Source organism: Heloderma suspectum, chromosome 5, assembly GCF_057233095.1.
Source record: "Heloderma suspectum isolate Gila_16-S chromosome 5, 16-S_ref, whole genome shotgun sequence".
NCBI classification, from domain to species: Eukaryota; Metazoa; Chordata; class Lepidosauria; order Squamata; family Helodermatidae; genus Heloderma; species Heloderma suspectum.
Genome location: NC_139462.1, coordinates 190,502,308 through 190,530,181, shown reverse-complemented (window position 1 = coordinate 190,530,181; position 27,874 = coordinate 190,502,308). Strand labels below are relative to the sequence as shown.

At 39.5% G+C, this 27,874-nt stretch overlaps 1 protein-coding gene across 2 annotated transcripts in view; it reads left to right on the top strand.

Annotated features, from left to right (window-relative positions):
* UMAD1 (UBAP1-MVB12-associated (UMA) domain containing 1) overlaps window positions 1-27,874 on the top strand; it is a 55,449-nt gene that overhangs the window by 11,547 nt on the left and 16,028 nt on the right. For both annotated transcript variants that reach the window (XM_084858744.1, XM_084858743.1), the window contains exon 3: window positions 16,680-16,756. In XM_084858744.1, the coding sequence (XP_084714870.1) occupies window positions 16,680-16,756 (77 nt within the window). The remainder of the gene's footprint in view (window positions 1-16,679; window positions 16,757-27,874) is intronic.

The window sequence follows — 27,874 nt, the reverse complement described above, 5'->3', positions numbered from 1 at the left end:
GATGTAAATAAACTCAGGTCAAGAACATTTCCCGCAAAGTCTCCTTAAACAATATACAACCCATTTTGTTAGAGTGCTGTTTAGAGATGGTTGTAACTTTCCAGAAATGAAGCAGTAGAAATTGCGTACAGCATTTAATTTGTTTGCCATTTTTATTGATTGCCTTTCGTGGCCCAGATTGCCATATCTCCTATTTGTAATTCACATGCTACAGAGCTGCTTCTGCTCTGTAAGCATTTCCTGCAAAGTGTGCTTTTATTTTAGTGCATTTAATAAAACATCCCATCTAATTAAGTGTTCTATGCAAAGCCAACTTTGGATTTTTTGTGTGCAGATTTTCACTTCGTATAATAGATACATTTTGAAATGAGGGATTGTTTGGCTTTCTTGTTGTTGCCGATTCTGTGAATAACAGGGTTAAATGTTCCACGTGTCTGATTACTGTAGTTTGAGTTCATTGGGCAAGGCGGATGAGGGAGACCAGAAAAACAACCCTCTCCGGTGTCGCTGTCGCTGATTTCTAGTCGCATAAAGAGATAATTGCTACCCCTTCATTCAGTGTGGAGTCAAAGTAATCCTCTTGGGTAACTGGTTTTACACAAAAACAAAGTGCAGTATGCTTTTGTATCATTAGGTGGCATATTTCATCATGCTCATGTATTCCTTGACTAAATTGAATATAGCATTAATTACCAGGCTATTTTATCTATTGTAGGTTTCAGGTTTTTAGAATCTGTATTTCTGAAGTTAATGTAAAACGGAATAAGTGGAATGGAATTTTCATTCAGATAGCAAATTTGAAATACTGGAACCAAAAATCCCAAGAGCTGATCAGTATTTCTTTCCAAAATAAGATAGCTAAAGGGTCACATGGGAGCTGCATAACACAAAGGAGTGAATTTGCATATTTTAAAAGAGAAAATAACACAATGCAACAATACTAATAACTGTCAGCTTCATGCTGTATTAATACTATTAAAGAGTATGGATGTTGACTAACTCTAAGAGTTAGAGCTGTGTTTTGATTGAATGAACTTGGTCAGCATCTCCTATGCAGATTAAGAGAATGAGGTTATAGAACTATGGAACCTAATAATAATGTTTTGTAGTATAAGCAGGTGTGTTTCTTAAGAGCAGAATATGATTAAGTACTGTTTTCTCTGGATTTTGTATAGCACCATGTCAGAAAGTTGGCTTTGCAAGTTGCAAGCACAATTGTCTATCTCTGAGCAATTTTGTTCATAAATTCAGCTTATCATATAGTTTACAAATCTGTAAATAACAGTGGGTGTAGCCTTTAAGAAAGAACATCTGGTACATTTAGATGATAATGTTGTTTTAGCAGTTGCAAGTAATTCCTATTCTGATTGTAGAGTGAGTGTCATTCATTGCTGATAACACTGAAATCCATTTAAATTTGAAAACTGCACCACTCTTTAATCCAACATATATAGCTATAGGTAGTAGGCTTTTAATGTGCCTTTAGATATACTGGAGCAAAACTGTAATAGGACTCCAAATTGAAGGACCCTTTAAGAAGAGTGCCTCTTTGGAATCTCTGTCTCTCCCCACCTCTCCCCTCCCCAACCCACCCCCGGTCAGCATTTCAGACTATATAATTCCTCAGGAGTACCTCTGTTTCTGGCCAACTTGCTAGTGCTCCACTGTGACTTGTTTTAAATAATTAAATGGACTTACACATGCATGACAAAGGAAGGTGTCAACAAATTCACTCACTACACATGTTGGTGTGTGGGAGCTCCTTCCCTCTCTGGTGAGTGAAGACACCTTCCTCCTCCTCTTCACAGCACTAATTAGACATGTGAAAGGCTGGGGGGGGGGGGGAGAAAAATTTGGAAAAAAGCCCATTTTTTCCCATTTTTGTCCAAGAACCATTTTTGCTTTTCTGAAAAATTGAACAGCTTTGAAATATTTTCTTTTAGATTGTAAGACAATGTGTTTATATATTGTTACCAAGCCTTTACTCCCCCTTCCCCCCTCCCCCAATTGATTTCTAAAAACTATGTAATAAGACTTTTATAGACAGACTAGAGATGTAAAATATTTGGAAATAAGGAAGCCATGGGGAAAATACTTTTTAATCCTCTCTGTAAAATTCTCATCAGTTATTTCTTCCATTTCTTATTAAAATTATTGATCTGATGTATCCTTTACTGATAGACATTTTGGGATGCTCCAAGTCATGCTCAGTTTTCCAGTGTGTGAATAGAGTCACCATATCATAATATGGAAGAAAATGCGCATTCTTGACAGTTTGGGTTTTGTTCTACAGAGTTCTGTGTTTCTGGACTTTTCTTCCTCTACCTCCAGTTCTTCCTGCTTCTTCTGGCTTCTAGGATGATTCAGATGTTTCAGGAACTACTTGCTGAAGTTCCCTCAGGTATACATAAACTAGGGACTTAATATATGTTATGTATAACTTGGTTTGCTCATAAAATTATCATATTTGGTATATTCAATTTTAAAGTTTAACTTATTCAGACAATAATTACAAATTTACTGAGTTCACTCTTTAAAATTTTCACATATAATGATAATTTTATGAACAAACCAGATTATACATAATAAAAATTTAGGAACATAAAAGCAGCCTTCCTCAACCTGGATGTTTTGAACTAGAATGGCCAGCATTCCTGACCATTGCCCATCCTGCCAGAGGTTGATAAGAACTGAAGACCAAAATATCTGGAGGGCACCAGATTGGGGAAAACTCTTCTAAAGCAACAAAGTGACTTTCAATCTGTAAAGAGTGCTTTAAAAAGTATTGTTTGTTTTTCAATTTCCCCCAATTTCCGTTTTTTCCCCAAACCAGAAAAAAACCACAAATTTTCCCCATGGCTTCAAAATTTCCAGAAATCTTACATCTCTAGCACTAAGCAGTATTAAATATGCAAACTTCCCTTTCCTCCCTTCCCAGCACTTCCCAGCTGTAAGGAGTGCTCAGTGAGAGCGCTACTGCTACCCTCCACCAGTGCATCCTTGGCCTTTTCAGCCTACATTGAATAGAGTGGAGGGTAGGGGCTGTGCATGTACACTGCAGTATCATCAACTTTTGCGGCCTGAGTACTTCCTCGAGCTCAGATGTGTCTGACAGAGAAGATGAGGGTTCCTTCTGATTCTGTGCGGTGAGAAGGGAAGGGAAATGGTGGCTGCAGTGGATCCACAGAGAGGGCTGGATGGAGCCGGGAAGGGAAACAAGGAAGTAGCAGTGGGGACCTCTTCCCTAGTTTCAGGCTCAGATTTATATGCCCTCCACTGGGTCCTTCTGAGATTGGAATTGCAGAGGAGGGATCATCAATGTCTTTGTGCTGTGTTTCAGAGGCTCTTGCCTCTGAAGTTCAGTCAGGGTGACATCAGATGAAGTCTCTGCCCTTCTGAAACAGAGTCCTGACTTCCAGACATTTGGGATGGCTACCAGGGCCTCCCAAAATTTGTTTACCCCTGGCCAATGGTACACATCCCTTTCCCTAAAATGGAAAAAGGTTGACTCTTTGACCTATGTTAATAGTAGCATTGTAGTTTATTGAGAAGGTATAAAAAGTAATTACAACATGCACTCTTAATAAACTGCTTTTTTACAATTTAATTTTGAATATATCCAAGAATGGGCATTTACATTTTGCTGAGAACACCCCAGCTCAGACATAATGGGAAACTGTTTATCCGCTATGAGAACAAGCCTTAATGAACCTCAGACTCATGCGCTCCACTCTCCCCTCCCCTCCATCTGTGAAAAGACTCAATGCTTTTGAGTTCAAACTAGCAAGATTTCCCCATGATGTCCAAACTTGGGGAACTGTGCCTTGTTTACATTATCGTTACTGACACTAAGCCAGTATGAAACAGTGGTTTTTGGATGCTGGAGTGTTCAGTTCAGATGTCACTGAGAATTGTAGCTAGTTTACAACTGAAAGCTCTTCTGTGCAAGTGCAAAAGAGCAGGGGGAAAGTGCCTGAGTCCAAGGCTCTCTGTATCTTATTCTTTTACTTGGAAACCATGGTTTCCCATTACATCCAAATTGGGCCAATGTCTTTATTTGCCCCACCCCATAATTTCTGAAGTGCTTTCCAGGAAACTTTAGTTTGCCATACCATCTTCCAAAATTATTTTCCTCCCAGTTCACACCACACTTTTCATTTCTGTGAAAAGAAATGTGTCCTCTAGCCTGTCTATCTTTACAGTCTCCTATTGTGCATTGCAACCTTAATGCAGCAGATCTCCATCCCATCGTGAAAACCCTGAAAAAAACCAATATATATATCAGATTCAGGTTTCATGTGCTCATGTGTTATGCTTTTTTAAAATCTCTGTATAGCTCCTAGAACTATCTGTACTTTTTGCATTTCATTTCCCTTTGACTTCACTGTTTACAACCTCTCCCCCCCGCCCAACCATGTGGTGGGTGCGGGGTTGGTGTGTCTGTATGTATCTGTAACTCAGGATAACAGAACATGCATCTATTGAAATAGATCGTTATCCACAAAAGCTTATGCCAGTATAAATTTGTTAGTCTTTAAGGTGTCACAAGATTCTTGGTTGTTTTCGCTACAACGCATTAACATGGCTACCCCTCTGGAAATTGTTTTTTTTTATTATAAGTGCTTTATAATTGATTAATAAATAGTAATGAGTCTGGTTTGGGTTTGTACAAGCACATTTGTGTTTTAAGTCAACCATTTAGGGTGCAATCCTAAGCATATTTAGACAGAAAAAGTCCTGCTACTTCTACCATTCCCCAGCCAGCATGGCTGGCTGGGGAACATTGGAAATAGTGGAACTTTTTTCTGTGTAAACATATGTAGGATTGCACCATTAGTGTGTAACAGTAACTCCAGCTCAACAGAGATGTTAGGATGGTGGGCAAAATAACGATTCAGCTTAGTGTTTGGTTCAGTTTTAGTCTGGCTCTGTAATTTTGTATAAACCATTCTGTGCCAGTGATACTTTGAGGGCGCAATCCTATGGAGATAGATGTCAGCCTCCGAACTCGGAGGCTGACGCCTATCCAATGCAGGGCCGGTGGAGTATGGAGGGAATCCTCTCCTCCATGCTCTGGCTGCCCTACATTTTCAGCTTGTTGCATGATTTTGGCTGTCTAGCTGGGGTGTATTGGAGTGGGAGGGGAGGATGCTGCATAGTGCATAGGAAGCCTTGTAAAGAGGCTTCCATGGTCTCCTCCCTGACCCCGGGAATGCCGCTTCCAAGCGCAAAGATCAGTGAGAACTGCACTGCCTACAAGGGGGCAGGGGAGCGTGGTTTCTGGGAACCAAGCTTGGAGCCCTGGCCGAAAAGTCCTATGGCCTTTTAGACATTCTCTAGTGGCCATAGGATTGCTTCCTAAAAGTATAAGTTAGAATTTGACAGTATGGAATATAATTAAGAAATTGGAAACACAGTTGAGTCATAAATGGTCATAAATGTAGTGCAGATGTTCTTTAAGAGCTAAAGAACACTGTCATACAAAATACAATTTTAAATGGAGAGTTCTGTATTACTTTATGGTCTTAAAGTTAAGGTGAAGCTTTATTTTTGTTCTTTGTTTAGGAGGCTTGGCTCACAGGCAAGTGGAAATATCTGCAGTAGAAGTGTGGCTGGGAAAAATGGTTACTCCGCTTCCTTTTTTGAAAGCACCACTACTACAGTGCAATAACATTATATAAGGTTCACTTTAGTATTGCAATAGAATCTTTAGTTTTACAAATTCAGTCTGACCTTACAAAGGGTACTATCCAAATGCCCTCATGGAACCAGCAGTAGCAAGAGGAGATGAATTATTCGTTAGTTTAAAAGGGTCACTTTCTACTTCAAAGTCATCATAACTAAAGCTATGCTGACCGTTCCTTTTCTTTCACTGCTGAAAAGTGGCTCATCTTTGGCTACCCACAGGTTGCAGTTAATAACAACACTGATGGCCATTCACATTTGCTGTGGTAACTTCAAGGCTTTGGGGTCAAAGCAATCTACACTGAGGTTCTGGATTCTTCTTTAGCAACAACTACCATGCCACAATTATCTTTGTGCTTATATACTAATGTACACCATCTTTAAGAGTTACTACCTTGCCTAGTGGATTGTCACATCATTGGATCTATTGTCAGATACAGAATAAGATTCGAACAGCCTGCACTCCCAAGCCATGCGTTAGTTCTTGTTAAGACTTACCCGATGCTGGAGTTTGACCTGTAAAGTTCGATTTTCTCCCACCAGCCTGTAAGTCCACTGAGAGACTGCTGTCTGGATTTGGCTTTACTAATACCTGACAACTCTGTGAAGGATCCAAGAGTACAATTTCTTACCCTGAAGTCAGTGTTGATAAACTCCTTGTGGTGAAACGTAAACAGAATAAAAATTCTTTGCCATTTCAACTGTGTTCTGTCTCTAATATATATTTAAAGACAGCAAACAACTGCTGGCCTAGCTTATTACTCTTTAAGATAACAAAAAAAGGTGTATTAAGAATACTTCCTATGTTATGGGCTTTATTTAATGTTCCTTCAAATCACACTCATGAATGCAGTCATAAAGCTGGAAAGACTTGTCTAAAGGCATATTCACATGACGCTAAATCAGCAGAGAATCCAGTGCAACTTATAGCTGAGCAGAGCTTCCATTCTTCATCCAGGTGCTTTTCAGCTTGCCTCATGCTGATCCAAGGATTTGGCATATGATGGCAGCACTCATCTGACTGTTTCACTGTACAGCCAACTCTTAAGGTGTAAGGTTTACCAACAATGGAGTTTAGGCTGTAAATTTTGGGGGACTTTGTGAATTTCTGGACCTGAGCTCTCCATACTCGCATCTAGTTCCTGAGGAGATAAGCGTATAAATCCTTCCCATATTCTTGTTTTATTCATGGGCAGATATTCTGTTGAACAGCTGGCAACATAAGCTGACTTAAAGGTGTGGGGGGGAGGGTGTTGAAGAGAGAAAACAGAACACAAATGTGTTCCACTCCTCTTTAAGAGCTGAGGGGGTTATCCTCCATATCTTTGTTTAATTTAAGGTTCTGCTTAATTTTTGTTAAATTGTAATGTCCTTTAAAATACCAGTTTATCAGTCACACATGCAAGAATGAGCATCTTTAAATGTGGGGCCAGTTGTACATGCTTCCATCTACCCACTTCACATCTACTCCTCTCCCCCAAATACCTTATTACTCAAATGTTTATGTCCTGCTTTTCCAACTCATGAATAAGACACTCAAGTTACATAACAACACACAGATTAAAATTCATCATACAATAAACTAAGAAGAACAAAACAACAAAATATCAGAACAAATAAGCAGCAGAACAATTTAAAAGCCTGCCAGGCCATATGCCTGCTGAATAGAGATGGGTGAGAAGTTTGCTTTGTCAATTTTTTTTTTATGGCGGGAAAAGCCCCAAGCCTTTCATTGAGCCGACACAGAGTTGCATTCTGAAATACACATTTTTGTGAGCTTTCTGATGCAGCTCATCTCATATGCGCATAATAGAGGAAAGTGTGCACAAAATAGCATTTCAGCAATATAAAGTACTTAAATGTATGTTTAAAAATGCGCACAAAACATATACGTTAATGTGTACATTATGAAAAATACGCTTGAGAAAGTATGAAATTTCGACTTCCGGTTGGAGCCAATGTCACCCTGGCAGCGTTCTGCAGAGCCTCCGCGGGATGCTATCTGAAACAGCTTTTAAAAGGTTGAAAAACCTTTTCATCTTCCCCTGGAATGAAAAGCGGAGGCAAGAGCAGCATCTGGATGAAGTCTTGGAAGACTAGCCTTTTTTGCGAAGCAGCAGAAAGGCTGGGCTCTAAGGCTAGTCTGCCAGAGCTTAATCACCGCTCAAAGAGAAGGATGGCAACACCAAGGAGGAGAAAAGGAGTAGGAGTACTGCCGACCCCCCCCCCCCCACATACACACACACCTCCCTTGGCAAAAGCTTCGAGAAACAATGAAAATACAGAGGAGTTACTTGTTTTGATAAAAACTTTGTCTTCGCAATTTGCTGAACAGGCTAAGAGACTGGATACAATTCATAATTCCATCAGCACCCTGCAAGAATGTGTTATCTTTCTACCTTTTAACTTATTGAGCCAATAACTGTCAAATCAGTTTTGTCTAGTTCTCTACATGAGGTACAGGAGTATAAGAAGTTGGGAAGTCTACTGTTTACTAGTTCTTCTGAAGTTCTCTGGTCCAGAGACATGCAGTAGGGGTTGTAGGTACAAATCCACCCCTCCCGTGCCATGTACTGAGTTCGTACAACATGCCAACCCACACTGCAGTGCAGATAATTTTGTAAACAACTGGTGCGCATGCAGCACACACAGGGGGAGAAGCTACAATGGCTTCTTTTATCCCTGCGATAGTGTGAACCCAATCAATGAGTTGAAGGATGAACAGGAAAACATTCTCCTTATTGTAGGAGAAATTGTATTTTAATCTATTTTTTTATGATCGTTTTAACTAAGTTTATTTTAAAAAAAAAATAAGAAAGAGGAAATTGAGTAGTAGGGATGAGTGGTACTAACAAGAGAAAGATGAAACCTCTTAAGGCATTATTTCTTAACCACTAGCTAGGCAAGGCTTTGCTGTGTTTCTTAGCAATCCTTGAAACAAAGGTACCGGTATTGTGTGTTGAAAGAACCATATCTTTCAATTTAAATATTTTTATTTTACCTAATTTCTCTGTTGCAAATGTCTTGCAATAAGCCTTTGCATAGGCCTGACAAGTATTCTGGAAAGAGCTATGGCAAAGCTGTTGAATCTCTTTCAGCCTAAGGGCCAAATGGGTTAAAATACAAAAAAAATACCAACATGTCTTGACTTAAAGTTCTTACTGACAGTAACTGAGCCTTAGAAGAGGCATTTGAGCCTTTTAGAATAGGGAAAAAGCTACACGAAAGCTGGGAAACCACCAAATGAGTTGGGGGAAAGGGTGTGGGGACTTCACATTTTATTTTACCCCAGCTTCACTATGTTGCAGGACTTGAGGAGTTGCAAACAGTTTGTGATGTTTCATGTGTTTATGAAGTAAAAAAATTCCACTGGGTAAGGTCAGGCCTTTGCGCTTTATTCATTCCAGCCATGTGTGTGTGTTTAAATTTATATTTACTATTTCAAATGTAACATTGTAATACTGTGGGCTGGTACACACGTGGACCTTGTTTGTAGGAAGTATATGCAATGGGGCCCAGGACTAAGCTTTAGGTGTACGTGTCTTCACTCACCATATGTAAAACCTTGAATATGATCTGCAGTCCCCATGCAAGGTCTTCCGCTGCCTGAGGCAAGAGAGAACATGTGCCACTGCATCAGGATCCCACCAACCTCCTTCAGTATGTTGTGCCCCCCACTTCTCCTTCGCACTGCCGTGTCACACCCCTCTATCCCGTCCCTTTACCACATCATGCCGTGTTCCCCCTTCCCCTTCCCTTTACTGCATCATGTCCCTCCAACCCCCTTCCCACATCACGTCCCCACTTCCCCTTCCCTAATTGCGCCCCCACAAATAGTGCATTAATTAACCCATCAGTTTGCCACCAAATGTCGCCGTTATCTGTGAACAGCCCCATGAAATACAGGGCTAGTAATACACACTTGACAATAGGTAATGCCTGAGATACAAATAACAGCACATCTAGTTCTTTATCCCCAAGAGGGCTTTGAGTTTTTTTCTTCAAACAGTATCCCCCACCTCTCAGTGCCACATTGCAAACCACTTTTGAAACTAAGGGGGCTTTTAAACGCGATTTCTGATATGGCATTGGAGACCTGCTGTTCTAAAAAAGAAACAAGAAAAAGTCACACAGGTCATGTTGAAGCTCTTGGGCATGGTTAATGTAGGGTTTTGGATCCTGGCCTGTGTGTCTGGCAAGGGCAATAGTATTGTTGCTGAGTATGATTAAGTGCAAAACAAGTGATGATAAAGGGAGGCTGAAATAGACATGTGGGACACACATATACATAAAAACCTGGCCAATAGCAGAAAATATGGCAACAGCACATTTAATATTAGTTTGTTAATGTGTGTCTCCCCACCCTACCCCCTTGGGCCTTGGTACCACTGTGTATGATACTTCTTCTCCCCCCCATCCCCCGCTTGGTATTTCTGGAATGTACAAAATTGAGAATGTACACTGGCAGGATATTCTCTCCTTCATAATGTAAAATGAGATGACCTTGAAATGGAAGATGAGTGTTTGCATACATTCCACTGCCCCAGATTGAGAACACTCAAAGGTACTGCTGAATAAGTGTTTTACTAGTGAAAAGGGAGCCAGTTGGAACGCTGCTCCCATTTATTATATTTGGGAAGGGGACAGAAGAAAACTTATTCCTAGTATAATAGTTATTGCTATGATGAGGTCCTGTCTTGCTCTCAACATAATAATCTTTAATACTGTGAACAATTTTATTTTAGTTTTTCCTCTCCATCCTCACTAGTAATGTAAATATGTTCTTGATATTCTAATTCATAGCTAAACTTGTATTGTCCTGATCTGTGCTTCCTCTGCTTTCCAAAATCTAGCTTGAATAGAGTCTTCAAATATTGCTTGAGTCTCATGATGTGCACAAGCATTGCTGGAATGCCATGGAAATGTCAGAAATTGGATTAAGAATCTATATATGTATCTACATATACTCTTGTAAAATTTCAAGGCTTGTTTTGACAGCCCAAGCAAAATAGAAGGTCTCAGAATCATAGTTGGAAGGGACCTCAACCTCTTCAAGTCTAACCTCCTGCAAATACAGTAAATCTACTACTTGGCTGAGCAACTTTGGGGGCCCTAGGGGCCAGTTTCAACACCCAGAATCCTCTGCCACCATATGCCACTGAATTGTGCCTGCAGCAAAACAAGCAACGATTTGCTGCTGAATTTTCATGGTAAACCAGGATGATGGCTTAAAAACGCCCAATTTAGCTTTAAAAGAAGGTGCACTGCAGAAGTTATTTCATGAGTGGCAGGGGCCACACTTAAGACTGGGGGCCTGCATGTTGCCCATCCCGTAGTGCTGCTGCTACTACTACTACAGCATCCTGGATAGGTGACCATCCAACCTCTGCTTTAAAACCTCTAACAAGGGAGAGTCTAGCATCTTCTGAAGCAGTCTGTTCCATTATTGAACAGCTCACAAGATCAGGAAATCCTTCCTGGTGTTAAGTCAAAATTCCTTTTCTTGTAATTTGAATCCATTGGTTTATGTCCTATCCTTGGACACAAACCAGTTTTGCTCCATCATCCACATTTCTCACCAATTCCTGTCTTTGAAATCATTTATCTTGTGTAGGTGGACTTGTGGCATTTGTGTGCATGAGCACCTTTGCAGATGTCCAGAATAGGCATTTCTAATCCGTCAAAGGTTTACAGTGTACGTCTTGCATTTTACAGATAATTCAGTGATGACTTATAGTGGAGTTGTACTACTGTGATCAGTGGAATTACACCAGGGTAAATGCTTTAGGGCACTTGATATTTTTCACCTGTTGCATTATTCGGGGGGGGGGGCGGGGGGGAGAGAGTGAGGAAGAAGCCAAATCTTGACTTTGAGGTGTGTGTCGAGTCTGTTGACTTACATACACAAAGGAAAATGGAATTACATTACCAGGCTATGTACTGCATCTGGCAAATTAATGCAAACTGTTGCTATCTGTATGGTTGTGGCTTTGCATATATAGAGGGAAATTTAAGGCCAAAATTAAAGGTTGAAAACCAACAAAATGTAACATTTTTGTACATATTTATATATTTACGGCCTATGTATGTGTATTGTTGAAAAACTGAAAGTAGTCTGCTTTGTGTTTACTGTGGAACCTATCAGCAGAGAATAATTTACAGTCAGTGCCATTCTTCACAGCTGAATGGAGAAGAGGTGCCTGTTCAGTGAAATGGAGCAGCTGCACCCGGTTTAGCCTGTCTCATATTAACATTTTGCTTTTTAATCAAGACCTTCAAAATCCTCTGGTACAGTTTTTTATGACAGAAGTGGTCAGTAGTGAGGCAGCTGTAGTATAATTCAAAGTATACATGAAAGCAAAATTAATTTATTTTAAAAGCGTCTGAAAAGTGAAGTAGTCCTTAATGTTGTCCAACTGAATTCTAAAACAAATTCAAGTACAGAATGAAATGCTTGTGGGGGGTATTTTTTTAAAGGATGCTGGCAAGTATTTTCTGGGGCAACATTTCTATACTTTCTTTTGGTCAACTAGAACTTGAAAGGATAGATACTTATATTAAATATATCAGTATATCAGTTTGATATCTTATGGCAAAATAATTAATGCCAATATACCTGCAATATCTCTGGGTCTAAGAAAAATATATGGTTTCATTAGTTTTTAATTGTTTAATCATTTTATATTGTTTAATCATTTTATATTGTTTAATCATTTTATATTGTTCACAAGGCATATTTCTTGCTGAGAATAGAATTGTGATTGCAGAACCCTATATGAATTAAGCTGTTAATATTCCTATTTTACAGGTGATTTGAAGCAGTGAGATAATAATGCCTTTCCCATAATCTTTTAGCAAATCCACATGTCTGAATATGAATCCAAGTAATCTCAATGATATCTATCCAGGTTCTCGATCATTCTTATGCAGAGGCCCTGAGTGACTGGGTGAAGATCTGTACCTAGGGTCTACATTCTACTAGGGTTCTCAGCTACTAGCCTCAAGCTTCTCCCTGTTTGTACATTTCACTAGTGCTGTGCTTTGTACATCTCGCCACTACCATGCTTTCCTTGCTTTTTAGTCTGGCCCTTTTAAAGATAGCAGTAGTTGTCCAACTGCCCTTCTGTTTCACACAGGGGAGCATGCAGCACTGAAGCTCTATTGTAACTACATATACATGCACCCTTCTGAACGTAAAAGGCCAAGAAAAAGTCCTAAAGCAGAATGGTGCATGAGGGTGATCTTTCCTTTAATACCAGGAGAGTGCACCACCCTGCAGGTGTTTCCCCTGCAGGAAAGAGCTTGCAGCTGGTTTCTCACAGCTTAGTATGTGAGTTCCAGGGCAAGAAAGGGGCCTGTGATTGTCAGTGTCCCTGCAAGAGGTCCTTTCTTTCTCTCAAGCCCCTGAGTTAAATGTATCTGTACACCAATGTGTTTGAACTTGGGGCACCTATGCTTTCCAGAATTCAGTAATGAAATTAAGGAAACACAGCACTGTTGATTCATAGGTTGAAAGATAAGACTTTTTTTTTTTAGTGGGGACTGGAGCCTTTCTAAGTTTAGTATTCCTTAGGCTAAGAATATGAACCTTTGTTTTTGCATGACATACTACCCTCCAAAATTGTTCTTTGTAAATTAACACTAATGTGAGAAATAATCTTTGTTGGCTTATGAATTTGAAAAGCAACTTTTTTGAATTGTTTGTTATCTCTTCAAACCCAGTGCTGAACTCTACATTCTTAATGTATGCACAACTGTTGGGCAGCCATCATTTGCTAGTCCAGGATGAGGCAACTTGGTGCCCTCCAAATGTTTTGGATTACAACTTCCACCAACCGCAGCTAGTATGGCCAGTGGTTAGGGACTATGGGAGTTGTAGCCCAAAACATCTGGAGGCACCAGGTTGGCTACCCTTAGGTTTTATGCAACTACATGGTCCACATTTCATTTTAGTCACTGGTTCCAGGTCCAAACTGAGCTTTATAAACAAATTTAGATTTGATGTCACTGCTATAAGCAAATAATTCTAAAGAAATTTAAAATGTGTTGTAAACTTTAACCTTCAGTGTGTTCTTAACCATATTGCTGTCTCGGTGGATAGGACTTTTGAGAACTCCTGCAATGGAACTGAAGATCAATTTAATTTTACTTTAGTGTGTTTTTCTTGATCTGTTTGAGGATTTTGGTCCAATTAGCAAAAAATGCCACTTATACTATTTAACAGAACACTTTAGACTCTTGTGCCTGTTTCCTTCCCTCTACAGAATTCAAATGAAAAACATGCCCTAGTTAATTCAGGCAGGTTCCAGACTTCTGGCTTCGGTTTGGGAGAGATGTCTGGCTGTATTACTAGGCTTGGGAGTTCTGATGCTGAAATAACATTTTGCATGGATTGTGCATAATAAATGGCTAAGATTTGATAATGTTGAAACTACCCACAAATGTAGTGCTTTGCGATTATTTTATAAAGCCTGCCTATGGGCCATATAAAACGTGAAATATGCTCCCAAGCATATGTTGTGGCTGTAAAAATAGAACAACATGACAGCTGGGTGAGGGTGGGGGGAGAAAATAGACCTGAACATGTTAGTACTGGTATTCTGTATCTGCTAAGCTTCGTGCATATCTTGAATTTTAATATATTGCCAACTCTGCCATTTAAACATAACAATACAGCTGTAAGACTGGAGAAGACTTCAGGAAATCACTTGGTTAGGAACATCCCAGTCGGTTACTTGGTTGGGGTAGAAGGCAGAAGACAACACTATAGCTTCCCCCTTCCAAGTAGTGTAATAGAAATGTCCCTTGCTACTTAGGAGATGTCACTTTGGGGCAGGGGGCAGTCATAAGGCAATTCATGCAAACATTTTGAGATTTTGCTTCCCTATGGCCCCCTCTGGTGGGCTGACACATCAATGCTCCTACTTTTTTTAATTGGCTTGCCCTGCTTCCAAACAATTCCAGTAGTAGCCAATAGAATATTTTGTATTTGCTGCACTTCTGAGGAAAACAAATTATTTTGCTGCTCTTTAGGAGGCTCACGGTGACACAGTTTTTAAGAACACCTTGTTTAGTACAGTCCCCTACAGATGTTCATCTGGCTTGTTTTTATCATACCAAAAGCAAACTTTGTTAAAATTAAATATAGAATGTGTACTGGCCCTCCATTCCAGTTGAAGCTGCAAGGACAGTGTCATCTTAACCACGTTGTGTGTACTTAAGTATGTGTACTCCAGATAAGCTCATTATAATGATGAGCTTCGGCTGCATGATTTCAATGTCTATGTCCCAACAGAAACGGTCTCTGTTAGCATGAACAAGCAGTCAGCCCCTCCGTGTTTTCAGGCAGTATGAGAAGACTGAAATGTGACTCTGCATTCAAAAACAGTTGTTGATTATCATGTGATACCTTTCTTTGTGTGCGCCCTAATTTGGGACTTAATTATGAAGAATGGCATCTATTTTGATAGTATAGTAAAATATCAAACTAAACAGTAGAAACAAGATTTTACAGTAGAAAGGAAATATTGGCTTGTTCACATAAATTAGTGTTGTGTTTTCAGAGAGGTTGCCCCAACCCTTGCTTCCTGAACTGATAGCACTACTCAGAAATACAGTTCAGCGTAATAAACCATAACATTTTAGATAGCTTGACCTATCTTGTCAGTGAATTTCTCATTACTTGTGAAGTGTTTTCATTATAATGCAAAACATCATTTGTGTTAGTTTTTGCAAACATAAGTGCTACTTGATGAAATATTGTGTGACATAACCATATCCCTTTTTTTGAATAATACCTGTGCTTTTATAAACAAGTATGGATTTTATAACAGATTTTGATTTTTAGCAGAGGGAAACAGTTTGTATTGTGGAAATTCTTTATCCACATTATGGATAATACTGGAAGGGATTAAAAATGGTTTAAGTACAAACAAAATAGTGTGAATCCTGTTGTTAAGAGCATTAGAAAAGCCATGGTGGATCAGACCAAAGGCCTATCTAACCTAGCATTCTGCTGCCATAGTGGGCAGACCAATGCCTATGGGAAGCCCACAAGGAGAACATGACCATTATAGTACCTTACTGTCTGTGTTCCTCAGCAGCTGGTATTTAAAGGCATACTGGCTGTGATACAGGAGATAATGTGTACACATAGGACTAGTCTTGGCCTCCATGCATTTGTCTAATCTCCTTTCAAAGCCATCCAATTTGGTGGTCATTACTACATCTTGTGGTAGTAAATTCCACAGTTTAACTATGCACTATGTGAAGAAACCTTTTATCTATTTTGAATCTCCCACTGTCTAGCTTTCATTGGATGACCCTGGCTTCTAGTATTACCTCATACCTAATTTTATACACCTCTATTGTGCTCCCTTTATTCACCCTTTTTCTAAGCTAAAGAGCCCCAAATATTGTAACCTTTCCTCTGAGGGAGTTGCTCCAGCCCCTTAATCATTTTGATTGCACTTTTCTGCACCTTTTCCAGCTCCACAATATCTTTTTTGAGCTGTGGTGACCAAGACTGTACACTTGGTCAAAAGAGAGGTTCAGCTATTGGGCAGTATAGAAATGAAATAAATAAACAAACAAACAGTATTCAAAGTGTGGTTGCACCATAGATTTGAATAAAGGCATTATGATATTGGCAGTTTTATTTTTTATTCCTTTCCTAAAGTTTTCGAATATGCCATTTTCACAGCACTGAGTAGACATTTTCATCAAACTATTCACCACAACTCCAAGATCTTTTTCCTCGTCAGTTCTTGCTGGTTCAAATACCATCAGTGTAGATGGAAGCTGGCAGGTTTTTTGTCCCAGTGTGCATTACTTTCTTGAGCTATGCTTCTTGAGAACATCCCAGTGCTTACGAATGTCAGCATTACATTTTTTGATGGGGGAAGAATGGGGGGAAACGTTTACAAACTTGTACATTGTAAGGGAAGTTGTAATCATGCATGGGACTACTTACACAAATTTCTTGTATCTTCTAGATAAAATAGTTAATGAAGAAATAAACTCTACAGATAAAATGTCAATGGTTGGACCTGAGTGTGTTCAGGCTTCACAGGTGAGAAAGTTCTCTTTTAATCCTGTTTTGAAAAATGTTACGATTGTTGTTAGCAGAGATTATTAAATGTGAGCTGTTGCTTTTTGTATTTAGATAAGATTGCTAACTTAATTCTTTTCTAAGTTGTCATAAGCCACCCTGAGGAAAAGGAGGCTTTTAGAATGAGCAGTGAGAGACAACTGTCACATGTTACAGCTCAGGTTACACTGTGGCAGCCCAATCCTAGCACTGCCCATACTGTAGAGTGATGCAGTTAGCAGGAGGTACTTCATTATGAAAGACTGGAGGTCATGGAGGTACATAACTTGCTTTAGCCCAGCCTCTATTGTGACATGACACGTTTGCTTCATGTTAAGTGGATATACAGTTGAATATTCTCAACTGTAGTTTGCCAGCACTGTTTTACAGTGGTCTAAAAATACATCACTATTACTGTTGCAGATAAGGATAAATTGGAATCACAGCTTTGTCAGGCCAAAACATAAATGCCTTCTGGGAGATGTCAAATGTGTAAAGCCATTCTAAGCACTGAAAATTAATCTGTAATGGAATAAATGCTAAAACTGTGCTATGTAAGTCATTAAACAGGTGCTAGATTAAAGAAGGTGGTTGCTTGTTTTAAGCACTTGAAAACTAACCCTTATATGTGGGGGTGGGGAAAGACTTATAAATATATTAATATTTGAGTGGTATTGTGATTGGTAAGATTTTCTGATGTCAAGATGGTTCCATTTGGCAAAGTCATAAATCATTTTGCTGGATATTAGAGCATGCCATCATATTATTTAGGGTTTTATTGCATCCTAACTGTTGGTAATAGACCTTTATAGTATAATATATTTGTAGATATTTGTAATGAATATGGTTCAGTATAATGGATCCGGTTCACTATAAAGGAGTTATGTTTTTCAGATCCTTATTGCTAATTTATATGGATAAGGAACTGTGTACATAGTGAGCCCTTTCTTTTTTAGTTTGTTGAAGTAGCTCTTTCTGCCAAAGAGGCAAGCTGCTATTCAGTCTAAAAATGGCTTGCCTCTTTGATACTTTCAATGCAGCAGATATCAACAAAGGAAGTTGTGGCTGCACACTTTGTTCCCATCCATGTGTGTAAATATAATCTATTTTAGATTATTACCTCTGTCTTGTGTCTTTGAGCTAATGATGATGACAGACATGAATTTATAATTAATACAAAACACTTGACTATAGAAATCAAGACACAAGTTGCATGCATTTATAAAGCACAGCACACATGAAACACTACTATTGCTCTGGCTTATACTATAACATAACTGCCATGGGCTCCCCGACCTGGAGAGGTAAGGCGAATCATGATTCTACAAGAGCCTTCTTGGTTATGATGCCCTGCTTATGGGACACTCTGTCCAAGGAGACTTGTCGGTACCTACTTTGATGTCTTTTCAGTGGCAGGTGAAGACCTTTTTGTTTAACAACCTTTAAAATTACTTTGATATACTTTTAATCTCAACTGAAATGTGGTATTTTTACGCATTGTTCTTTTAAGTGTTCTGAATTGTTTTAACTCTATCAATACTTTTCTTTTAATGTAAGCTGCCCCCCAGAATGGAAACACTGAGGGATGAGATAAATATTTAATTATTTAAATATATTAATAAATACCTGATTTTTTTTTTAAATATGGATATATTCAACAGACCCCAAGCCTACTCACAGTAAAAACAACAACACAGTATCTCATGTTACTTGATTAATACTATGTGAAAAGTGGATCCTTTTGTCAGGTAGGGTGTGCCAAAGGTGTTTGAGTTGTTGGTCCTTGGCCTGCAAAGACGGCTAAAAATCTTTGAGATTTTCAGTCTCAAAAATAAAGTACAAATAGTGACAGTAAGGCAACCTTCCCCAACCTGGTGCCCTCCAGATATTTTGGACTACAGTCATTAGTTCAAAACTGCAGCTAATGGAAGTTGGAGTCCAACATATCTGGAGGGCACTAGGTTGAGGAAGGCTGCCATAAGATAGAACTCAGGGTTATGCAATCTGGTGCCTTACAGATGTTTTGGACTACAGTTCCCTTCTACCTGAGCCAGCATGGTCAGTAGGGATTATGGGAGTTGTAGCTCAAATTATTTGGAGGGTACCAGAAGCTGTTGATCAGTGCACCTTTTACAAAAAAAAATTGCTTATATAAACCTGGGAAAGCAATATAGTGCCATTATTTTATTGGAATTGTAAGGAAGAATGTAAGAACACTGATGTAACTAGGGAGAAAATGATAAAGAAGTATATAACATCTTGTTTCTAAGAAAAGAGTGGCACTGAAAATAGTAACCCAAATATTATGGTATTAGTTTAGTAAGTACGACTAGCTAGTAAGTACCGGTGAAGTTTTAAAATTAAAAGGGATCCAGAAAAGCTGCTGATTTTTCATAGGCATCTAAGATGCCTGGGAAAATGCCAAAGCTTCTGTAGTATTATATATTTGGCCAAATTAAAACAAACCGGAACATTAAAAAGCACAAACAGTTCATTGCCGATTGGAAAAATTCAGGGGCTGTTGGCATTAGAAGCAAGGAAGAATATAGAATACTTTGCATAGAGAAGAATATTGCCAGGAAAAAGAAAGAAAGCAAAATCCTCAAGCGAATTGCAGGTAATTAGGGACAGCAGGAATTATGCTTGTGCACGTAGCTGCAGCAAGACCTGAATCTGTCTGAAACACACCAGAGACTGCTGTTGCCCATATTTCTAGTACTGTTTTTTTTACCGCTGTACCTCTTTAAAGGCAAGTGGAGAGATAGTTGCCAGTACTTCATTGCCTGGCACCAATTAATTTTTTATTTGATGTGCTTATGCCAAAACAATGTCAGGTGACAGGCAGCAGTGAGTGATAGAGGACTAATGGATCACTGAAGTCCCCGTTTTTGAAGACCAGTTTCAACATACCACTTGTCTGCTGTGCTGGTGCTTTTGGAATTATTCCTATAGAGGCATATGCATGAAAAATAATATCTTAGGATAGGACATGCCTATAGCTTTTTCTGAGAAGATTCCTGGATAAATATGCTAGATTTCTGAACTCTTCTTCAAGGGATCCTAAGTGGGGAAAGCCTACATTTATGGCCTAAGACAGTATTCCATGATCACATTGCATATGCACAGAAACTGCTGGTGGTGATGTAATTCTGCATCCTGAGACTCTCTCTGTTTTAGTTGTTTTAAAGATGTTTCAAGCCTTATGGTAGAGGCAGAATAGTAAGAGTAATACTCCCAAAATTGGGACAAAAGTAACTGATACTCCCAAAATTTGCTAGGTGAAAAATGCAAAATGGTGCCACCAAGTAATCATTTTAACACATTTACTTTACAGAGGTCATAGGAAGGTATGTGTGATATTTAAATAAGGGTATTTGAGATGTCTAAAATAAAGATCTCTTTATTTTGTAGTTTCATGGGTTACTGTCCATACACATGCTGCAAAATAGACCTATATAATTTATTTTTAAAATTACAGAATTCAGCTTTGCTGGCACAGACGTCCCTTTTTATTTGTTTAACACAGGATATACACATTTTATTCAGCCAACGTTTTTCCTCTATATGTAACCATGAAAATCAGTCCATAATACTTGCATCCATTAAAGGCATAGTAATGAAAGATGCAATGTGCACTTTATTTTTGAGTTAGTCAACCATAAATAATAAAGTATCAGTAAATGGACACAAAATAAAAGAAATGGATCACTTTTTCTAGAAAGTTTACAGACATTGATTGATGTTAAATCTTTATTGCCATGCCTGTGGATTACAAAGAACAAACTGTGAACCAGATAAATGTCTGTGTTGTAGGCTATGCATTAAAATGGGAGGAAAAATGCATGTGTGGTTATGAATAAACAAGAAAGCATAACTACTACTGAGTCATATTTCACGTATTTGCATGTCAAGAAGTTATTTGCAAAACATTGTACAAGGATATGCACCCAAACACTTCCAACTTTGTCCCCTAACAAATATATCAATGTTTGCTTAATGTGATAAAACCTGCCCTACATAAAGACATTATGTTAAATATGTAAAGTATCCTTGGGAAATGTCTTCTTTGTGCATGTGTTCCTTTCATTCACAAAGTTTTTGAGAATAGCTTTCGAATTCTACCTTGGATTTCATCTGTGTTCCACTGCTTATAGGCAGGGCTGATATTTATGAGCCCCGAAGCATTGGTCTCAGTAATTTTCCTGGTCTTAAAGTTGTCCATCGTGATAGTGTTGCTCATCTAAAAGGAGTGACAGTGGACAAGGTCTTCCAAGTTGTAATTTACAATAATGATGGTGCAAAGTTGACTTTTCCATAATGTGCAATTCAAAGCAGTTTGCTGAACCAGAACTAGGACCTGCTAGAGGAGAGCAGCAAAGAGGTTAATCAAGAAATCATACATTTCTGCAATTGGGTAACTGGCAGAATTGGGTGGCTTATTAGAGATTGTTATGCAGGAGTGAAGAAGTCCTTGTTATGGCCTTTGTCTTTCAGATCCATTCTCCGAGTTTAACAAAAAAAGGAATTTTAAAGAATTAAACCATATTGCAAAGAAGATTCTTGAGACAAGAAAAGAAAGTATTCATTTCTAACTGCAAAGAGTAATATACATAGTTTATTTCCTTAACACTGATCTCTCTCTAATCTTTAGAGAAGAGAGTTGAGTGCTAGGAAATTCATGTGTTCTACCAATGCTGGTATTTGCTTTTAAATCATAAGAATGTAGGCTTTTAATGATTGCTAATGTGGTTACTGTAAGTTGACAAATCTACTGTATTAGGACAGATATAAGCCATGGCTGCATCAAGTTAGGACTGGGAAGCCCAAGTTCAAGGCTCCACTCAGCCATCAGGCATGCTGGGTTGCTTTAGGCAACTTGCTGGATTATAGCCTAACTTTGTTTCACATTATTGTTGTAAGGATAAACAAGAAATTTTTCAATGACTTTTATGTATTTATTTATGTATTTATTATTTAATTTCTTTTTGGCCTTTCTCCCAAATAAAATGGCACTCATGGCAGCTATCAAAATCCAGATTAACCAAATCTTAACTTAGCACAAATAAAAGTACTATAGAAATCTTTATTAACAGTAATTTGTGCTAATGATTTTCTGAACACTACTTTCCTAAACTGTTGGGCAGGGCTGATATTCTTGACTGCAGCTATTTGTCCTACTTCATTTACTGTCCCCCTGTGCCCAATATTCATGGCTTTGCAATTTCTTCCTGTTTTGTTCTTTAGTCCTTACCTAAATCTCTAAATACTTTTGATCACCAAAATCCTATTTCAGAATATATTTTGCAAAACTAGTTAGCATAGAACACAAACAGCTGTCTTTTAATAAGGAGTACTGAGTTGTAGTGCCAGAGGATTAGTCTATAGCTATAATTCATCTTTTTGACTGGTTAAGAGAACAGTCCTATGGTCCCTGGGAGAGCATTTCAGGGACCATAGGGTGGCTCATAAAGCCCCTCTGAGATTGGAGACAGTGCTCCGACTCTGGAAAGAGAAGTCGGAGATCCAGCCCCAGACCTCATGGAATGAACTGTGCTGGCTGTCTCTCTGAGGTCAGAAAAGTAATCTTGATGCCTTAGGAAAGGGGGCATGGGGGGGGGAAGGGAGGAGACCAGAGAGGCCAGGATACAAGGTATCCTGGGCTCCTCCATCCTCCTTCCCTCCCCCTCCAAAGCACTCTTGCTAGACAGACTGAAAAGCCCACCTAGAAAAAATACAAGAGATTGGAGGATGGGGAGGTGAAGATTGCCTCTGCCATTCTTCCCGCACTGCTGTCATCAGCCCAGCAGGGTATAGGAAACTTGGAAGCCTCCGAGTTTGTGGTCTTCCCAGTGGTGAGGACCACAAATCAATAGGATTGTGCTCCCAGAGTGCAAACCTAAGGGCTTGCTGCTCGATAGACAGAGGAGTACAAGATTGGAGTCCTCTGTCTATCCTGTGTTCTGTCTCTCCTGTATCCAGGATCCATACAGGGCAGGAAGAGGGCAGAGGTGAAATCTCCTTTTCTTTACAGTTCCAGCTAGACAAGCCTCTCAGCTCGTGTAACTGACCTACCGTGTTTTGAGTGATGGAGAGGTTTTAGGATCCTGTGGATTCTGGCCTCTCTTCCCTCTCATTCCCACCCACCGTTCTGTCCCCGTTTCTCTCTCTCTCAACTCTTCTGATGTTGCTATTGCAACCTTGGAAGAGCAGCAACTGCAGTGCTTTTCATGGCAACTGCGAGGGGCGGAGGAATGGTCTGATCTCGGAATCTCTCTCCCAAGGTCATAGCAATGTCTACAGCCTCAGGAAGGGGGATCCACCCTGGGATGCTCACCCAGGGACCATAGGATTACTCTGGAAGAAACATAGGAGAAAGAGTTGTCTAAAAGCAATAAATTGTGTAGTATGTAATAGCTGTGAAGATAAATAAAATTGTCTGACAGACGGCATGGTTATGAATGAGGATTTATAAAGCTTACCAAATGTCTGTGCTTGGGAGCCCCTGGGGATAGGCTGATGCAAGAAACAAGGAAGGTAGTTGTAGAAATAACTCCTGTGGTTTGTGTTTTTCTACTGTCACCTTGTAAAAGTAGCTCATGGTTGCTTATTTGACATTGCATTGTGTACTGATGGCCAGATGTGTTTTTCTTTAACAGATGTCAAATGTATTGGTGCTTCCTGCTGGTTATAAAAAGAATCCATCCAAACAGAGTTTCTGTAAAACTGATCACAAATTTACATATTTGTCCTGCAACAGAAATTCTTCACTGCCCTAATTCACTCTTCTCCTGCATTTAGTGAGTGCTTTATAATTCTAAAGAGCAAAATAAAAATTATTCAGGAACAACTTTATCCCTAGCTTCTAAAATTGAACATTACTCCTGTTTTTTCCTCATTCACATGGGCTTCCTTAAGTAATATTTTCAGTTTACAAAGGACTAATAAATGATAGGCTTAATCAGTTGTCAAAATGATCAGTAAAGACTTATTACCATTTATTAATACTTTACTAATTTATAAACTGTACCATATTTGCAGCTGGGGGAGCCATGCTGCCATTGATCTGGCTTGTGTTTAATGTTCCCTTTCATCTGTCCTATCAGGGTATAGTATTTCTTGGAGTTATTCCAGGCTGGGGTCTGTTCTTATTCACAGCATGGATAAACATTTGGTTGCTTGTGTTAGGAGAGGCCACTGAATAGCCACTCTCCTCACAAGCTCAGCAGAAATGTCCCAAGACATTTTGGTACCTGAGGGAGAAAATCCAAGTGGTACCCCTATGCCCACTGGTAAATTGCAGTTTGCTACCCTTTAATGGCACCCCAAAATGTGTTGTCTGGTGCAGGCTGACTCATCCTTCCTAATGATAAAGCCAGCCTTACCAGTCAGCTTCTTTAAACCTCTCAGGATGCAGCCTAGTGATAGGTCCACCCTTAAAGGACTGCAGCAGCCTACCCTTGGCAAGAGTTACACCTTGCCAATGGAGTTTCTCTTCTTAGATTGAAGGGACTGCTAGCTGGACCTTCCATGCTGTCTGAGAGGAAGAACCCTGTGTACAAGGGCTTGCTTGGGTTGAGATGACCAGTTGGTAAATGTGTGAAATTTTCTATTGCCAAACCATGACCTGCTATTCAGGAACATGTCTAGCATGATCGTGGTGTTGCAGAGGCGCTTCACATGTGCACTATTCCTAGGAGCCATATTAAAGTGTCAGTAGCACTGTATACTTGTTCTCCAAGGTTTTTCCACATTCAGAGTCTTGGCACCATAGCTGGTTGCTGGATCTTGGCCAGACTGATTAAAAATTTTCTACAAAATATGCAGCCTTCTTCCTAGGTATTTGCCGCTGTGCCATGTCTTCAAAAGTGTCTGCTAGATACACATAAGAACAGCTCAGTTTGTTCATTTTCCCTCAGGTGTCCCAGCTTCCTAGAGAGTAGCTGCGTACTCAACTGATGTATTTTCCTGGCCCTTCACAAGTGCATATCCCAGCTTTTATTGAGCCTGCAACATCTGTACTCATGAGTTTTTTGTGAACCACTCAGAGAGCTTCGGCTATGGGTTGATATAGAAGTATAATAAATTGAATGAATTAATGAGATCACAATACGTGGACCATTAACTGGGACTAGATATTTTCTTTATAGGCTGCTTTGCTGCTTATTTATTTATTTTAGAATATTTATATAGTATTTGCATTTTTTTAAAAAAATCCCAAAGCAGTTTACAGCAAATTATAAAACAATACATCATTATAAAAGCACAACAACATTTAGACAAGCTAACCATTGGGAAAAGCCAGGGTAAACAAGTAAGTTTTTAATAATTGTTGAAAGCACATGATTGTCGGTGCCTGACATATCTTAGAGGGGAGGTCATTTCAGAGGGAGGGCACCACCACAGAGAAGGCCCATTGCCATGTTGCTGCTAGGTAGAACTCTGCAGGATGTAGCATGGGCAGCAAGGCCTCCTGTGAAGATCATAATGCTATAACTATGATCTATTTAAGGGGAAACAATCTTTCAGGTAATCTGGTCCTAAGTTGTTCAGGGCTTTATTTATCATTAATAATACCCTGAACATGGCTTGGTAGCAAACTGGTGGCCAGTGCAGCTCTTTCAGCACAGGTGTTATATGTGCATGGCAAGGCACGCCATTCAACAGCCTTGCTGCAGCATTCTGCACTAGCTGCCACTTCTGTACCAGCCTCAAGGGTAGCCCCACATAGAGAGCATTACAGTAGTCCAGTCTTCTTAAACTATATATCTTCTCTTGTGCCATCTAGATAGGGATATTTTGTGGTGTTCTCTTTGATTGTGTTGCAGCTAAGTAAAGCTGGTGGTATTTGAGTCTGTCTTCTGATTATTTCATACAAGTGCAAGTAATGTGAGTTGGAAACCAAGGATTCTAAGATAGTGTTGAACACAGAATAATTTCCAGAAGAATACATCTGTCTTATTAGTTTGAAACGTTTATACTCCACGTTTCCCCCCCCCCCCCAAATAGCAGAGCCAGCTCCAGCCTGTGAGGGGTGGTGGTGGTTCTGGCACATTGCCTTGGGTGAGCCCATCTAACATTAGCAGCTCCTCCACCCCCCCAATGGCCCTACTACTGGTGGCAGGCAACCATGCCTTGACAGGATGGCAGATGGCTGCAAGCTGTGCACAGTTGTGATTACCTACAATGACCCAATATAGCATCATTCCTAGGCATTGTGGACAATTTAAAGGACCATTCACCATTGCTGCTCCATAAGTCTGGGCCCTGGGGAGGAGGCAGGCAGAAGGGTCTAGTGCAGGTGTCAGTACCGGTGGAGCCTGCCAAGGTGCTGATCCCCAACACACCTGCTTGAGGATGCTGGGTGCTGACAAGAGGCCTGTTGATTATGCTAAATGTAGATAATTTTCCAGAACTTAGGACTTCAGAAAGTTGGTTCAAACTAGTTTTTTGTTCTGGTTACTGCTTCCTCTTCTTGTTCTGAAGCTGTTTCAGTTAATAGACTAATACCGTTTCTGGAACAAGACTTAAAATGATTTCCCCTTATTTTTGTTTTGTTTTTCATTTTCAAATGATTGTCACTGGCATAGATCTACATAGTTCAACTGGATTTTTTTTTTTTTTACCAGTTTCTACTTAGGTAGACATATTGGCCACTTTCTTTATGCCAGCAATCTTCAGAATGTAGACCAAATATAAACTACTGTATTAAAGCTTGTCTTTGAATAAGATAGTCGTTAAAATAACTTAGAAAAACTATTCATTTTTCTCCAGTGTTGAGACTATTGCTGCATTGGCTGGTTCATCAAACATCTCATCCAGCACTATACCAGCAAAGAAATGAAGAGTTAACCAAGCAATGTGTTCACTGTATTTTGCTTTGACCTCCCAAACAGACTCATGAAGTTAGTCTTGTAGTAATATTTAGGTTACTCTTTAAAAGGAACCACTGATCATTACCTGCAACTTATCAAATCCTGTATTTTATTGACTTTTGTTTGTGCTTTGTCTTGTGTTTCCCAGCATATCGGAAAGACACAAACTCCACATCTCTGGATGGCTAAGGAAAGCTAGGGAGCAGACTGTAGAACTATCAGGGAAACCAGAGGGTATGGCTTGGCTTGGGATATACGTATCCCAGACGAGCTTTATATATTCAGTTTAACGCAAGGAGTCAGAGCTTGAGATCAGATTGTACTGGATGTTTGCAGAGTTTTGTTAAAAGATAAAAATTGCACTAAGGTAGCCAGAACTCTCTGCCAAGAAAAACTAAATCATGCCATTTAAACAAATTTGCATAGGATTGCAATTTCTTCAGGTTGCAGAAAGAGCCCTACCTCTGCCCAGTAGACACCCTGTCTGAACTCCCTCTCTAGCTTCAGGTATTGTCCAAACACTTTCAAGACTAACTTGCAGCTGTAAGGATTACAAACCAACTTTAAAATAATGACAGCTAAGATTTTTAAGACACTGGATTCTGTGCTCGGTATCAAGCCTCTCTCCTTTTTTGTGTTGTGACAGAGAATTACAAAATATATACCATTTTCTTTTTGTGTGTGCAGCCTGCACACAGCTGTTCAGAAAGGCACAGTTCAGACTGGTCAAGAGGACACAGTAGAATGGCAAGGGAGTGAACTTGGTTTGAGGTCAGTGTGGTGAACCCTCTTCTGCCTCCTTAAATGTCCAGGTGAATGGCTCATGGGATTGGGTGGAATTTCAAGGAATCTTAGCACCAGATTAGGGCAAGGTTAAAGATCCAAAGAGTGCAGAAAAAATTGCTATTTTTTAATCAATCCCCAATGCTTGCTCTCTGCCCTTTCTCATAATAAGTAAGCTGATGCTGAGGAATTACTAAGCATGCAATCTTCATCAAGCTCTTTGCCTTTTTATCATCAGAATGTCTTTCCATTTTAGCAACAGCTGTTACAAATATTTGATAACAGAGTGATGACTTCAGCCTTGATTTGATTTTTCCAGTTTTTATATAGACCTGAACAGTGTTGGCACTCTGGGAGCAAATGTCATGCCAACAGTGAATTTGCTGTTTTTGGCTGCAGTTCTTAGGCACATGTTCACAAACCACTGCTGAAGAGGATCCTGCAT